Source organism: Canis lupus, chromosome 3 (genome assembly GCF_048164855.1).
Source record: "Canis lupus baileyi chromosome 3, mCanLup2.hap1, whole genome shotgun sequence".
NCBI classification, from domain to species: Eukaryota; Metazoa; Chordata; class Mammalia; order Carnivora; family Canidae; genus Canis; species Canis lupus.
Window position 1 is genome coordinate 59693566 of NC_132840.1, and position 17302 is coordinate 59710867.

General features: G+C 40.1%; 1 protein-coding gene across 13 annotated transcripts in view; it reads left to right on the forward strand.

The window, feature by feature from the left end:
• Positions 1-17302, forward strand: part of YAP1 (Yes1 associated transcriptional regulator) — a 104687-nt gene that overhangs the window by 66036 nt on the left and 21349 nt on the right. For 5 of the 13 annotated variants that reach the window (XM_072821731.1, XM_072821735.1, XM_072821733.1 and 2 more), the window contains exon 4: positions 1238-1351. The exons of 4 other annotated variants lie outside the window; for them this stretch is intronic. In XM_072821731.1, the coding sequence (XP_072677832.1) occupies positions 1238-1351 (114 nt within the window). Of the gene's footprint in view, positions 1-1237; positions 1358-17302 lie in introns of all 13 variants that reach the window. 4 more of the 13 variants (XM_072821730.1, XM_072821734.1, XM_072821732.1 and 1 more) reach the window with 1 other exon arrangement.

Consider the following 17302-nt stretch of genomic DNA (forward strand, 5'->3'; position numbering starts at 1 on the left):
CTTAATTTTCACTGTGGACAGAACTCTGCAAGCAGGACGGCAAGAGGGCTTTCCCTGTGGACTCTGGAGAGTATGCAGCAGACCTTTGGCAATGGGATAGTAGCAAATCGGTCAGTTTCTGAAATAAAGGAAACTGGCCAGAATGAGAGCTTTGGGTCCCATGGGCCTGTGTAAATGTTCTGTTTAAGCAAAGTTACTCAGCATCACGCGCAAGTGTGTCTTGGAATGCCAGTTGAGGATAAGGAACCTAGTAGTTTCCTTAGTGCTTGTGTCGAGTGTGGGGTGATGGCTGAGAAGAAGCCTAGGGAAGAGGAGCAGTGTTTCGGGCCCTGCTGCCAGATGTGCATGCCCTGTGACCCTGTGTATGGAGCCACTGTGTGCCAGCGTCCTGGTTAGAATGGAGGTGTGAGGACCGTGTGAGTCACCGGCGGTTGTGAGGGTTAAATGAGTTGAAGCACATGATCTTCTCTGAGCAGTGGCAGGCACCCAGGGAGTGCTCTGTTCATTTTGATCCACAGATGGAAAGAGTTGAGGTGTTCATTCAAATAGTTTTAGAATTCCCATGTTCTTTAGTCCTACCTTACAGATGTTGTACCTTTGAAATTCTCTCTCTCTTCCTTCCTGACAAGTTGGCCCTCAGCAGCTCCGGGGCTTCCCCTGCCTCTTCTAAGTGCTCAGCCACCACCCTACCACCTGGTGCTTCTGGGCTGCTTAAAAATAAGCTTTCTCTGGAATATGGTTTTCTCTGTGATAATTTTCTTGGTGTGAGACAATCACATAAATCATGGAAATAAGCAGAGCTTCACAGAATTAGCCAAAGTGTGTTTTATGTTTTACATGAAGCAAAATGTTAGCGACACATCAGGTGTTTTGAGGACACTTGTGTGATCTCCTCGTTGAAGAGCCTTGAGGTCTGTGGGCAGGCCCAAAGCTGTGCACCAAATGTGTCCTATTAACAATGATGATAATTTGAGTCATGACTTCTGAAAGGATTTCTCACAACACTTTTTTTCTATCCATGTCTCTGGGGATGTAGAGTTTATTAATTAGTAGTTTCTTTTAAAAAGTGCAGAAGACTTTGGTATATAGGTTTACTTTTCTTCTCTGAACACATGTTTAATTCTAGTTTAATACATTGTTTTGTCAAGACCTATTTTCTTTATAAATTAGCACCCTTCCCACTTTTTTTAGCTGCACCAAATAAAAACCAACTATGATGTTTTTTTTGTACTTATAGGTCCTCTTCCTGATGGATGGGAACAAGCCATGACTCAGGATGGAGAAATATACTATATAAACCATAAGAACAAGACCACCTCTTGGCTAGACCCAAGGCTTGACCCTCGTTTTGGTAAAGGTTCATCTCAAAACCTTTTTAGATATTTTTGATGTGTGTGTGTGTGTGTGTGTGTGTGTGTGAGAGAGAGAGAGAGAGATAGAGAATGAGAGAGAGAGACTTTGGTTTGGGAAGATATACTAAAATTGCGTTGCTTTGTAGTATTGAAAAGGTAATGACTGCCCGCTCAGCTTTTCCTGTATTATTTTTCTTTCTTTCCTGTATTATTTTTATATCTCTTTTTATACCTTTCACTCTGGACTTTAGAATGTAGATCTGAATCAGCTTGGTAACTTGGACTTCTCAGGGTGGGGTTGAGGGAATGTTGTGGTGGCTGCTAACCAGAGTCACTGGGAGACATTTTGGGAGACAAAGTGATCTTGCTATAAATGGTCTTTCTGGCCACGCTAATCATCAGGCTGTCAGGCTGCTATGAAACCTGGGGTTCCAGCTCTTGTCCAAGACCCCATGTCTATTTCTGCTAGACTTCAGGGGGCAGTGAGCCCCATCCTGTGTTCTCTGTCCTCAGTTGGGAGGGGTGCCATCACCCTGGAGATCAGTTTTAAGAAAGGATCCTTAGTTTTTTTATTTAGGAAACAAAAAGCGAAGCCATATTCCCCTCCAATCACATGACTAAAATCATCGTTTGCACAAAGGAATACTCTCCTCATAAATGTACACATTTCAGTGATCATATACAAGCTCTTAAGTGCCACATTTCTTCACTCTTCTCAATTTCTTCAGTTGGGTTTCTGAGATAGTCTTCCAAAGCCATGGAAAAATGAGTCTTAAAAAGGAGCAAAGCATTGTGGTTTTGAAGCTTTCATCTTGGACTGGGTGCAGCTAAATGAAAACAATGTGTACATCAATGAGTAGGTCACACTAAGGGGACGGGGACCTTTGAAGCTTTCCAGAGGTTGGCCCGACAGCAGCTGTGGGGCCCTTAAGAGAAAGAGTTAAACTCTGTGGATCTTTCCAAACACAGTCCTGGGGGAAAGGGAGATAGGAAACTTCTGCCTGGAGCTGCTTGGGTAAAATAACTTCCCTGTCAGAAACACTGAGCAGTTTTGCTCCATCCATGTGTGACCTGTCAGGTCTGCCCTGAGCTGCAGGGACAGCCAGTGATTGAACCCCATTCCCGTGAAGTCAGAGGTAGGCCAGGGCACAGGCCATCCTTCCAACAGATGCCTAGTTTGGCTTCAGTGCTCACCTTTGGAGCTTCACAGTTTGTTTGAGGTGTTAGAAAAGTAATGTGGCATGTTAATAATTTGCAACTTCGGATTTTATTTAATACCTGAGTAAGTCCTTGCAGTTGAAATAGGAAACCAGGTAAGGTAGAGAATTAAGTCAGTGCTGCCATTTGTACAGACTGGAATGATAACTGCCATGTTTCCTTAAATCATCTTTAATGAAATGGGTCAGCTTGTCCACATTTTGAAAATTTTAAAAAATGGTCTGTGGTTTTTTTTTTTTCCCCCTAACACAAGGTTATAAAAGATGATGATTAACTCTTAGCTAACTGCAGAACTCAGGAATTGGAGCAAAGTTTGTTTTTTGTGTAAGTACTTTCAGTTAAAATAGTGAAGTAAAACAACTTGGCTGTGATCCTAAGTATATCCATTAATGACACACACAACTTGGTCTTTGTTTTAAATGAGAAAAAGTACTAAAAAAAAAAAAAAAATCATCCCACCCTCCCTTTAGCACATGTGTACACGCAAACATGCAATTAGATCTGCCAAAAAAAAGTTTCATAAAATTCTCTTACTGCTCTAGTTTCCCTATTTGGGCCCACCATGTCTGTGTATTCCAGACGGGCTTGATAACATGCCAGAGCTTTTTATTCTGTGGCCTGACTTTTAATCTGTTCCAGACCTTTTCATTCTGAGAGCTCAAGTGTGACGAGTGGGGGCAGGAGAGGAAACAGCGTGGGCTTCTCTGATCTGAGTGACAGCAAATCGAGACAGGCTGCTAGCTGCTGAATTTGAAGGAACTTTCCTTGAAATCCGAAGTTCTGTAGTGGGTTGTGTTTTATCTCTGCCAAAAAAAAGTATAAACTGTCCTCTTTCTGACCCTCCGAGCCATGCAGACACAAACAAACGGTAGGTTGTTTTCAGGGTTGCAAGGTTTGCTCTTCTCCATTCTCCAAACCTGTATTAAACTATTTTCCTGTTTTTAGCTTAGGTCATGTTGACCTATGTCTTTAGACATTTTGAAATAGGAGATACGGCTCTGTGTAGTAAGCTTGACGTCTTCACTCCCTTCCTTGAGCTCTCCCATTTCTGTATCAGATGTTTTAGATCGATTATATTTAGAATAATTCATCAGTCATTTACATCCTGCATACAGTTGGTAAATTATCCATATAACTTCAGGAAATTAAAGGGTAATTTGTTGTGGATCAGTTTTCTTTTATCTGATTTTCTTGTTTAACATTTAAAAAACTGTATTTTTTTGACATTTATATTACTTTAGGGAGTCTATTAGTCATTTATTACAAATCACAAAGTGACATCCAGTAACAGTAAGGATTTCCTGGTATTTATTGGCTTTGAGAAAAGGAGGGTTTTTATTTGTTTTTAAGGAATCCTATTAGGGATGTTTTGATCCTAGATTAACAAAAATTGGTGGTCAGCTGTTACATAGGCCATTGAATTACTTTGTATAAACACCTTTTTTCCGCCCCCTGGAGATTTTATGTTGTAAACATGAGGAAGCATCTCAAGTTTTAAATGTTTCCTTGTGTGTTGTAGAAATACTGTTTTAGGTAATAGTCCTAGAACAATTTCTGGTAAAAGCCTTAATGAAAATACACAAAAGATTAATTTCTGTTCTTTAGAATGAAAGATCTCCAGAACACTACTCATGAGTGAACTCTTCGTTTATGTACTGTTACTGTCCTTCCTGTCCATGGGGAGACATACTTGAATAATGCTAGCAGTCTGTTTCTGGAAGTCAGTGCTGATGGCACCGCTGCAGTAGAAACAGGTTTGGTGTACATGAAATATTGAAACCAGAGATTTGGGCTAAAAAGTACATCTTTTGAGTCTTAAAGGATGTAATGAACAAAAACACAATGTCTTTCACTTCCTAACAGTTGTTTGCATAGATGTTCTATACATGGAGAAACTAAAGCCTAGATGTTGATTGTGGTTCTTGGTTTTAAACCAAGGAGAGAGAGAGAGAGAGAGAGAGTGTGTGTGTGTGTGTGTGTGAGAGAGAGAGAGAGAGAGAGAGAGAAATTTTCCTAAAATAATAATGGTAAGTAGAATTAAAAGAGTAAAAATATGTAATTTATTAAGTCCTAAAGCCAAAAGTTGTTCACATCTCTCTTAATCAAACTTAAATCTTTTGAATCAACACTTAGAGGTCTTCTACAAATATTAGTATTTCAGATATTCGTTAATTTTTTTCCTTTTAACACCAAATATTCTAAGTGAATTAGTATTTTACTTTTGATGAAAATGTACCTAATGACCAACTAAGTACCTAAGTGTGCACTAGTAGAGATGGAAAAATACACTGAAGGCTGTGGACACTAAACCCGTATCTCTGCTAACGGAGTCTTGGGTAGATAGAGCGTCGGCATCTAGTCAATTTTAATGAAGCAAGTCTCTTGATAATCATGCATTCAAAAAATATACATTTTTTTTCTTACCCTCTCTAAACCTTTCCTGGTGATGCTAACTTGTAAGTAGTTGGTTATGAGCTATATTTCTAACTACTTAGGATAGAAAACAATAGTTTGGGACACCTGGGTAGCTCAGTGGTTGAGCATCTGCCTTTGGCTCAGGGTGTGATCCCAGGTCCGGGGATCAAGTCCCACATTGGGCTTCCAATGAGGAGCCTGCTTATCCCTCTGCCTATGTCTCTGTCTCTGTCTCTCTCTCTCTCTGTCTTTCATGAATAAATAAATAAAATCTTAAAAAAAAAAGAAAAAGAAAACAATAGTTCATTGTGTTTTAGATAAGAAGAGCGATGGCACATGCAAAATTTTTAACAGATAAGTTTCACAAAATTTGGCCCTGGAAAGATTTTTATAATTCCCCTAACCAGCATTTTTCAGAATGGAGCTGGGTGAGAAGACGTGATGTTCTGATACTGGGAGATGTCATACCATCCCTGGCCCTGGCCCATGGAACGTCACAGTGCCACCCAGTCAGTGTCGGCCTCCACCGCATCAGCAGAGGTGGACAGAAGTGCTGGGGGATGTAAGGAATATGGCTCCAAATAGGAGTTTGTCTGATACCTATTTGTTTTCTAGGGAAACTGTGTGGCCTGTCCAAGGTTATAGCATTAAGCAGCAGAACTAGAATATGAACTCTGTCTTTTTAGATGTAGAGTTTTTTTGGGAATTTAGATTTCATGCAGTTGATTTGTTAGAAACATCCCTAATTCATCAACACTGATACATGGAAGTTTCAGAGGGAAGATGGCAATGGTTACTACATTTACGTGTATTCTATTGTGACTCACCTTAAGGAAATTACCTAAAGGGAGTGAGTTAGGACATCATCTCCCAACCTCAGTTCTGACCTTTCCCAAGATTACAAGCTTCACATTCTTTCTGTGTAAAGAAAGTTCTAATGGCTGCAAAGTATGTGTCCCTTTACCTTGAAATTTACTTCGCTTTGATCCCAGAAGTGTTTTCTTCTGACTGTGGTTTCTCCAGGTTTCTTGCGCACTCGAAGAGTTCTGGGATCTTAACCACTTCACATCCTTTCTCTGGATGCTGTTCATTTTACTGCTGCTTCTTTGAATTTAATACACCAGATTGTGTTTTATATGTACACTATCCACTGAGAAAGATAGTTGTGGGATTGCTCTCACCTGGCATTTTATGTGCCTTCCAAAAATCCTATTTTCAGATCTGCAGAAGTTACCTGGCATCCTGTTCTCTTCATAGGAATTATTATATAAGGTACTAAATTCAAACATAGTATGATAGAGACTTTTACCTGCTCAATTGGGAATCAAGAGACCTGAGTTTTTTCTGATACCACTATCTTCCCTTGACTTAAATGTGATTAGATGATACTGGATGCTTTTTTGAGAATGATTTTGAGTCGTTAATTGATGAAATGCATTCTGCTGGATTACGGATTCATCAGTGACTGCTTTGGCCCCTGGCTTCTGGGTTCAAGCACATGGAGGTTTCAGAGAGAGAGATCTGAACTATTTGTTGCATCATTCAGGTTTAGCTTTTGGTCCTCTGCTCACAGCTGGGAATTACTTTTGAAGAGGAGACAGAGAAATCTTTCAACCTTTAATCTAAAGATAAGCCTTATCACGTGAGTATGGCCCGGCCAACAAATCTTATGGGGAGGTGGGCGGTGCTGCTTGGACTTGGTAGACTTTGTCCTCAGTCTCTTGGAAGCATGTAGGAACTAAAAAATGCATATATTCACAGGATTGGGCTTTATTACCTGAAAGGTGGTGCATTTTTAGTATGCTTTGTTTCTAAAATTTACAGTTCCCATAAAGTTGTCCTAATAGAAAGCAAAGGCCTGATAGAAGCTAATTGGAAGTATCCTTCTAGGCTGTGTGTTTAGTGAAGTCTGATTTAAAACATGCTGCTCTTAGAGATGGTTACTAATTGTCCTCACTACATGTATTTTTTTTTTACTTAAGCAAATGAATATTTGCTTATTTATATTTGCTTTGAAATTAATATTTTACTTATTTTTGTTGAAATGGATATTTTAATGCATAAGATTATAGAATACCAAAATTAGGTTAATACTGGAGGTTTGCAGTTTTATTTGTGCTCATGTGTTTTTTGTCTTTTGTTTTTTATTTTTTTAATTTTTTTTTTTTTTAGATTTTATTTATTTATTAATGTGAGACACACACGGAGAGAGGGAGAGAGAGAGAAAGAGACAGAGACACAGGCAGAGGGAGAAGCAGGCTCCATGCAGGGAGCCTGATGTGGGACTCGATCCCGGGTCTCCAGGACCATGCCCCAGGCTGCAGGCGGCACTAAACCACTGCGCCACCAGGGCTGCCCTGTCTTTTGTTTTTTAATGTTTGTTCAGGAAGATGGTGCCAAAATAGTTTGTCAGTCATGGTGAGCAATTTGCACTGCTTACCAAGGGGAAAGCAGACCTGTTGTTCATTTGTAGTTTATATATGGTGATGGCTCAACGATCCAAGTAATTACAAAGTGAAGGAATTTTTTTTACATGAGTTATTCATATTTACAACTTAAAATCTTAAGATCACTGAAGTCACTGAATGATAATTTAAATTAATGGTTGGTTTATGGTACTAACACCCCTAACATCAAACACCAAAACAAAAAACAATAAAACCTTAATAAGCTTTTGAAAGAAAACGGTTTCAAGTTATATTTTATCAATGCTGCATTAACAACAAGTATTCTGTAAAATGTGCTGGTGAAGAAAGCCACTGTTTGTGCCTCCCCAGAGGTTCAGATATGAGAAACAGATTGTAGGCTTTCTAGAGGAAAAATCAAATGGATTTCTGCTGAAATACCAGAATGATTTAGGAGGAGAGTGGTTCCCATTCTTTGTTTGGTTTTATCCTCCCTTTGTTCTGCTACCCTGGTTGCTGAGGTCATTTTATAGCTCATTCTGGACTTGCTTCAACTTGGAGATTCTCCTGTGCATTACTCATAGCATCCTCCTAACCAGGGATAGAAGCCGTTTCAGTATTTACTCTTTCGACATATGTCGAGTGCCAGTTATGTACCAAGCATAACAGTAGCCATCGGGGAGGGGGTTGCAGGCTACTACATAAATAAATCATGACAAGATGCATTTAGGACAGTGAGAGATGGATAATAAAGTGCCCTTGAAGGGAGTAATGTGGCCTGGGGAGTGAGTGGTCAGGGAAGGCTGTTCTAAGGGGGCATTGGAGTGGGACAAGAACCCAGTCAGGCTCTAGACAAGAAGGTCCAACTTCGTGTTTATCAGCAATATATAAGACATCAGTCTCTCCTAAACTATGAATTCCCCTAGAAAAAGCATTAATGGTAATATGTTAATTAATTAATTAATATTAATTAATTAATGTTATTTATGTTAATTAATTAATGTTATTAATGTTAATTAATTAATATCTAATTACATGATTAGAAATCGTTGCTATTAATGGAACTGTTTACTCATTAATTGAATGAATTCATGATGGCAGGTATATTTTAAAATGTAATTCCCTTTTTGTCCATCCAGTAGTCTCATTATCTGGGCTTTGTCTCTAAGCTGGACTTCAGACTTTATTTTTGTGTTAGAGGAGGAAGACATGGTTGTCCTCTGAGGACAGAACTGAAAGCTCATTAGAACACTCTCTCCCTTTCTTCTCACCTCATTTAGCAACCCTTGTGTCCTGCCCCAAAACTGTTCAATGACATGATAAGGAGAAAATGTGCTGTTGGGGTTTTGTAAGCTACATCCACAATTGCATTGTTTGAAAAATACCATCATAATGAATTTTCATGCCAGTAGATGAATTTTTGAGAGATGTTTGAAAGAAGTAGTTGAATGGATCTAAGTAATGATGTTTGTTGTCAATTTTTTTTAACAGTTTAGGGATTTAAAAAGTTTAGCCCAATTTTGGGGGTCTGTGGGTCTGTGCTTGGGAAAGGAGAGAATTGCAAGAGTGCAGGAGGGAGGTATTGCTGTGCCCTGGACAAGATCTAGAGCAGGGGCTTAGAGGAGGCAAACTGCTACAACTAATGCAGAGCAAACCCCACGGTGTTGGTACCACCTGGCTCCTAGTCAGATGGCTAAAATCAACATGCCATAAGTGTTGACCAGAATATGGAATGGGAACCCTCATTCACTGCTGATTGGATCAAAAAATGATGCAGCCACTTTGGAAAACAGTTTGGCAGATCCTCAAAAAATTAAACGCACAGATAGCTTAGGACCTGGCAGTTCCATTCATAAGTGTATACGTAAAGGAAGCTGAAACCGTGTGTCTACACAAAAACCTGTACGTGAGTATTCTTAGCACCATTATTCACCATAGTCAAGAAGTAGAACAATTGTCCATCAGCTGACGAATGGACTAACAGTACACTGTACCCATATGGCGGGGCATTACTTGGCAATGAAAAGGAAGGAAATGTTGGTACACACTAGACATGGTTGAATTTTTTTTTTTTTAAGATGTAATTATTTATTCAGTCATGAGAGACACACACACAGAGAGAGGCAGAGACACAGGCAGAGGGAGAAGCAGGCTCCATGCAGGGAGACTGACGTGGGACTTGATCCCGGGTCTCCAGGATCACACCCTGGGCTGAAGGCGGCGCTAAACCACTGAGCCACCCGGGCTGCCCGACATGGTTGAATTTTGAATTTGGTTGAGCTAAGTGACACAAGCCAGTTGCAAAAGGCCACGTGTTATTTTGCGCCATGCATGTGTTCTGTCCAGGAAAGGCCAATGCATAGTAATAAAATAGATGGGTAGCCACCAGGAGCTGGAAGAGGGACTGTGTAATGCAGAGAGTACAAGATTTCTTTGGGGGATGAAAATGTTCTGAAATTGATGATGGCTACACAATTCTGTGAATCTATGAAAACTGTTGAAAGGGTAAAATATTTCAGTAAAACTTAATATTTTTAAAGGTTTTATTTTTAAGTAATTTCTATATCCACTGTGGGGCCTGAACCCACAACCATGAGATCAGGAATGGGTTGCTCCATCAGCCTGAGCCAGACAGGCACCACAGTAAAACTTCTAAAAAATCATTCCTGGCACAGCATTGTTACTTGGCTCAATTAAGTATTGGGAAACATCTTTCGCATATTGATAATAAAAAGATTTGGGGAACACCTGGCTGGCTTAGAAGGTGGAGTATGTGACTCTTGATCTCAGGCCATGTGTTCAAGCCCCACGTTGGGTGTACAGATTAATTGTAAATAACATCCTCTTAAAAAAAGAAGAAAAAGATTTCATCATTAGGTTAGAACCATGGTCTTTTGCATCTTTTACAAGAGGCAGATTTTCAGTGTGAATCTAACAGTAGTTTTCACTGAAAAAATCATTTTATCATTTTATATTTAAATACATAAATTATTATGCCAGTAAGTAGCAATTTTTTGTAGATGTAGAAGTAGTTCCCTAGGTCTTGTAACACTTAGCTAGCAATGAGTGTGTTGGGTTTTGCTTTTAGTTTTAAGACTACAGGTGGCCTATTAGTTTGTGTTTTTAGAAAAGCACTCATTTCTCTTAACATATTTACTATTTTATGGTCTTGACTATCCCTGAAGGTATGTGCAAAACCTAAAATTTGTTTCTGAATGTTAAGAACAAACCAACACAACCATGCTAACATGTACACATGTAGTGTTGAGACTTGGTAAAATATCAGACAAAGTAAAGACATGCCCTCTAGGGGTTGTGGGGGACTTGGTGCAAGATAGTGTTTTAAGAGTTGCGAACACTGATTTCTCATTTTAAAGGTATGCCTCCTGAGGTTACCAGGATTGAATTTATTATCTCCCAAGTTCGTGGTTGATGACCAGATCTGTCATACTTTGTAATATTCCAAGGTTAAGGTTATAAATTATGAAAATCTAAAAACTTCCTGAAGTTTGGAAATGCAGATATTGAGAATGCGGTCTGGGAAGAGACCCATCCATGGGGATGGACGAGCATGTGACAAGGTGGGCTCTTAGCAATAGTCACTGATTGAATAGGTTGCTACCATCAAACTGACAGGGCTGATTTGTTAAGTAAAACTTGACAGTTACTGTTTCATAGTCCAAGCAGCACAGACTCTGAATTTTAAAATAATTTTTTTAAAAAATTCTATCATATTTTAAAGATTTTTTTCTCTTTACCTTCTAGAAATGTTATTAAAGCTGGAGACATTGGGATTTCAGAAGTCGATTATAGGGAAGAACTTGGTCCTCTGCTGGTCTCCTCTTTTACAGCTTCTCTGGCCCTTTCCCCAGAAACAAAGCCTGTTTTGTTTCTTGCCTGCTTGTGAGGTCTCTGCTGCACCCCTTGTGGGTGCACTGTTCTTCTCTCTGTGGAAATGCTTGAGATGCTCAGAAGGTAAAGAACAGGATGCTTCTGGAGAGGAATCAATCCCAGCTTCAGTAGATAAACAAGGCAGTTTGAATTGGTCATTTACATAAGCGCTTTGTAAGGAAAGTTTGTAGCACTGCTGTATCCATAGGGAGCAGTATTTAGTGCACTCAGCAGATTAGATGGTTTCTGTTGCACATTTGGTGCAGACTTCTGTTCAACTCTGCAGAGTTCTTCCTTCATCTCTTGCTATCCTGTTTCTCCCTTCCTGTGTTTTGAATCATTTAAATAAGCTTAGATCCAAAAAAGATTGTACCAACCAATTCATGATGCCTTTAGCGTCCCTGTCATGAGTGATTACTACATATGGTATTTAATTTTAGGAAACGATGGGAAGCAGAGGATATTCTCCTCTTTATTTTCACAAGTTGTGTTATTGTCCAGTTTTCACAAAGAATATATATTTATATTAACTTTTAAATGTTATATTAGTTAATAATAATAACCCAGTGTGGAAAGCTCAGAAGCTTTTCAGATGTTTCTTAATAGATGAAATATGTAACAGTATATAGTTCTAGAATCTATTTTGCAATTAATCAAGTTTCATATTCCAGTGCTTCTTAACTTACTAATGGGGTATTTCCTAGCAGTTTCTTTTTAAAATTAATTTATATAATTGCTGGAACTTAAAACATTTTCCCCAATAGCTGTTTGTTCTAGGTTGCGATTTATGAGGTGTTCACTGCATGTGATGAAGTGTCAGATCAGCCCCCCCAATTCATATTTAACTCGTATTATTGAAATGTAGCAGAATGTCTAAGACGTCTTAGTGGGGAAGTGTACTGAGTGTCAGACTAGAATGCTGGGAATGTATTTCAGCAAAGGAGGAAGATGTCTTGGCGGAACTCCCTTGAGACTTAATCTCCACTACCCACTTTTTTCCATTTAGATTTAATTGGAAAGACAAATACACATATGTCTGTGAGTCGTAGCATACTTAGAAATGGAAGTGGCTTGGCAAAATGGGAGAAAGCGAATGGGAGGGCAGAATGATTATCTGTAGGGGTGGAAATCTTTGAAGATTAGTAGGAATTGCTCTGGCGAGGGAAACCAAGTAATATGTATGGGGCATGTCCTGTCGTCCAGCCTGAAACAGGTGCTTTACATGTATTAATCTTCGCCGTATCTGCCAAAGGGGCACATCAGTACCCCACATACCATTGAAAAAGTGTTGGATGAGTTACTGAATCAAGTCTGGTTCTAATCATGGTTGGTTTGACCATAAAGGCCATGTTTTTTTTATATCATGATGGTGCCTGTCAATTGTGCATCTCATGTTGGTGGCAAGTAGATGTAAACAACTGTGTTAAATGAGGTTGTTGATTGGTGCCTGGCAAATCTTAGCTCTTAAAATTGTTGGCTTTTTTTCTATCCACTCTCCTACAGAATACTAAACTACAAACCATGATTATGAAAGTTTAAGATATTTATTCTTTGTAAAGACAGATCATCGATGAATATGATTTTCATTGGGCCGTATAAGAGACTAATGAAGCTTTGGAACAGTCTGGAGCAGCAAGTCACATTCTGATATCCCTTTTCTGCTCCGCCAGACAAAATACTGAAAGGAGATAACCAAAAAGACATAACTGGGGTTATAAATTCTAAGAAATAATCTCTGTGGGTCAGCAAATAAAACCTACATAATATAGGAAGCAAGGGCAGGCAGGGCTGGGGTCCTGCCAGATTGAGGGATGTCAGCTCCTCAGGATGTCAGGAACTCAGAGTATTAGGAACAAGGGAGATATGAGAGAAGCAGCTCCTGGCCCTGGCCGGCACCACAGCAAGGATTTGCCCACGTGTCAAGTCACACATTTCAGGAATCAACACACAGACCTTGTTCTTCTAACCACAGTGCCATTAAATTAGATCCCAATAAAAAAGCCTCGAAAAATAAGTGTACCTTATTGGGTACCAACACATAGCATGAATGTTGTAATTAAAGTTGTGGTACCTTGTGTAAATGAACAAAATAGAAAATCCAGGAACAATAAAATACAGCAATTTAGTCTGTGATAAAGATGTTTCTCAGGGAAAGATATACTTCACATGAGTAGTGTTGAGACAAATAAGCATGAAAAAATAAAATTGTATTCATTCATGCCACATTTCAGGGTAAATTCCAATGGATTAGATTGAGTTGCCAAATAACTATATACAAAGGAAGCATGTAGTATCTTTGAATTAAAAAACTGATGAATTCCTTTGCCTTCTGGGTGTGAGGAAAACAGCTCACATTTCAAAACGATTGGTAATTTTGCTTAAAAATAAACTTACATGTAAAAAACAGGGCAAAGTAAAAAGACAGATGGTAAACAGGGAAATTATTTGTAGCTTATATGTGACCACAGTTGTCTACCTCTAGTCTGTAGAGGTAAGATTGTCTAAAATAAGGAATGTAAAGGCTAATAACCCCATTGGAAAAGATAACATGGTTGACATAAAAAATACACATGCCCTTATGATAGGATGGTGATGAAAAACAATAGCAAAGTAAATCACACAGAGAAACCATTTCTCATCTTTCAGATTGGCAAAGATCCAAAAGTTTGGCAAGAATTCAGGAGAGAGAAAGATTCCCTTACATATTCCTGGTAGGGATGCAACAAAGTGCCAACAGTGGTGTGAGAGGGAAGAAGGGAGGAGGTCTGGCAGTATAATTTGTTTTAACATTAACTTAGTCTTTCCCAACTAGGACTCTGCCCCAGGATACGGTAGCAAAACGACAGAATTGTGTATGGATGAGTTTATTCTGAAATAGTGAAAATCTGATAGGAAATTGGTTGAATGGAATACTGATTAGCTATTTTAAAAAGAAAATGGGAGAAAACCTCTATATTCTGTGCTGGGGTGATTCCAAGGATGTGTTATGAAATAAGAAAAAGGGGGGGATCCCTGGGTGGCGCAGTGGTTTGGCGCCTGCCTTTGGCCCAGGGCGCGATCCTGGAGACCCGGGATCGAATCCCACATCAGGCTCCCAGTGCATGGAGCCTGCTTCTCCCTCTGCCTGTGTCTCTGCCTCTCTCTCTCTCTCTCTCTCCGTGACTATCATAAATAAATAAAAAATAAATTTAAAAAAGTGCAAAAAAAAAAAAAGAAAAAAAAGAAAAAGGGGAAGTGGAGTAAAGCAGTCTTAGCCTGGATGCTACCATAGATCTACAGAGTCTGCATGTGTTTGCTTGGATTTTTTAAAATACACAGAACACTGGTGACCATTTGGGGCTGGGAAGTAAAGCAAGTCTAAGGTTCGAAAGCACAATGTCACAAATGAACCTTTATATGAGCCAGTGGCTGAGTCATATGGAGAGGAATTATTTCAGGTGACTGAACCACAGTGATTTGACAGTCGGCCCCAATGAAATATCTTTAGGACCAACAATGACAAATCAGAAACTTTCTAATAGTCATTTTGTTGAACATAAATTCATCACTCATGTTATTTGAAATAACTGCATATGTGTAGAAGGATGATACATATTCATGTTATTAGAACCATGCTTTTCAGGGCAGCCCCAGTGGCACAGCGGTTTAGCGCCGCCTGCAGCCTAGGGCATGATCCTGGAAACCCTGGATCGAGTTCCACGTCAGGCTCTCTGCATGGTGCCTGCTTCTCCCTCTGCCTGTGTTTCTGCCCCCACCCCCCATCTCTATGAATAAATAAAAATTAAAAAAAAAAAAAAGAACCATGCTTTTCAGCATAAGAGAGAAAATACTTAGGAGATGAGAGAATCTAAGTAAAAACCCTGAGTGATACATACTGAGAATATTTATGGGTGAAATGCTGTCACGTTTGCTTGACAATCCAAGATGGTGGGTGGGGATAGAGGTGAAATGGAATTAAAAGGCTGTGTGTATTGATTGGAAAGCTGCATGACAAGCACGTGAGAGTTTAATCATTTATATTTTTCCTACTAGTTTGTAGCTCTATTGGAAATTATTTTGAAACTTTAAAACGTGTTTAGAAGCAGGGCGGGCGACTGGGTGGCTCGGCAGTTGAGCATCTGCCTTTGGCTCAGGGTGTGATCCGGGGTCCTGGGATCTAATCGCACACCAGGCTTCCCCACAGGGAGCCTGCTTTTCTCTCTGCCTGTGTCTCCACCTCTCTTTCTCCACCTCTCTATCTGTCTCTCATGAATAAAGAAGTAAAATCTCAAAAACAAAACAAAACACGTTTAGAAGCATAACCAGTGTACTCAGTAGCTCATTGAGTTAAGTTAAGCTCATTCATTAAGAAATCATCACAGAAACTACAGGTACTTGAAATAGAACAATTATGAATTACACTTTCAGAATGTAGGACACTCAGGAAAAGCATAACTTAAAGATAAATTTACTGATTTTGAATGCTTCAAGAAAAGATTTTAAACTAAATAACTTCTAGTCAAGAAGTTAGAAACAAAGCCTGGATGGAGAGGTGGGCCTCAGAGGTGAATACCCTCTGCACGTGTCAAGGGCCTCCATGGGCTGGGCTAAATGGAGTCACGGTAATGGTTGCTTCTGTGTCCATGTCGTCCCAGCGTCCTGGCAGAGCTGATAAGTCCTAGGTGGTGACATTGCTGGTAGGATTTGTATATTGTCATGTCTCAGATAGGTAAATTTCTGCCTCAATATTCAACCAATTTTTTTAGCACCACCATTGTGCCAGACCCTGTGCTAATAAGAACACACACATGACCAGGACACCACCACCCACCCCACCCCCGCCCCTGTGGCGGGATCAGGAGGGAAGGGTTCCTGACACGGTCATGGGCTCAGGAAAGGCTGGGCCGGCCGCTCCTGTCTCCTTGGCCTTTACAGCCAGGCACAGCAGAGGACACAGGTAAAGCCTGGGACTCCAGTGAGCCACAGGAGTTTGGTAGTGAGGGTGATGAGAGAAAGCGAGAGCAGGATGTTTAATTTCCCTTTCTCCTCATGTCCTGGCATCAGGATTTTGTTGGCCTCATCTAAGCTGCGTCAAGTGTTCCTTCTTGGCTATTCTCCAGAAAAGGTTGGAGGAGACATATTTTTCCTTCAGCGTTTGTGAGGTTGTTATGTATGGCCTGAGGTTTTCTTGCTTGCTGTGTATTAAACACCTTAGTAGAAGTGGGGACCCAAATTTCACCTTAAACAGTTGAATACGTGTCTGAATCATTTTCACGTGATGATACTTGCACCTGCTCAGGGAGGCTACCGCGGTCCACAGTTTGATCAGGGTTGTATCTATCAGTGACAAACTCACAAGTTGGAGAATCCCTCCGTTGCTGATAGTCATGTGGTGTTACAGGTTCCACCACAGCGACGATCGTGACCGCCTGGGCCGCGTGAGGTGACCGTGGTGTCACGTGAGACCTGCCATCCAGAGGCTCGTAAGCTTCATCAGGAGCACACGTCTCATCGTGTCATCTACTTGCTCTATGAGAGGTTCTGTGTGTATTCTAGGATATATTAAGGATTGATCGTTTTATTTATTTTTGAAGATTTTATTTTCAAGTCCTCTCCCCATATGACCCTGGATTCCACCGCACGCTCCCCCAACTGAGCCAGCCAGGTGTCCTGAGGACTGAGCACTTTTAATGGACTTTGCTGCTCAGAATGCTTCGTGTCACTGGCTGTGGTAGATGTGTTTTTAAGTAAACTGGCTGTGGTAGAAGTATTTTTAATTAAACCTGTACTTATATTTTGTAGTAAATAACGTGTTCACATCACTCAGATATCCAAAGTGACCCAAAACTATCTGTGCAACTCCACCCTTCCATCACAGAGCCCCAGGTCCAAAGCCAACACACGTTCGTGGCTTCTGGGCTGCCCATCCCTTGCTGTGCTCTGGATGTGCATGGAATACGTATACCCCTCCTTTTTTTATACCTTCTGTTCCACCCTTGGCTTTTATCTGTATACATCTTCGACCGTTCACATTGTGGCCGA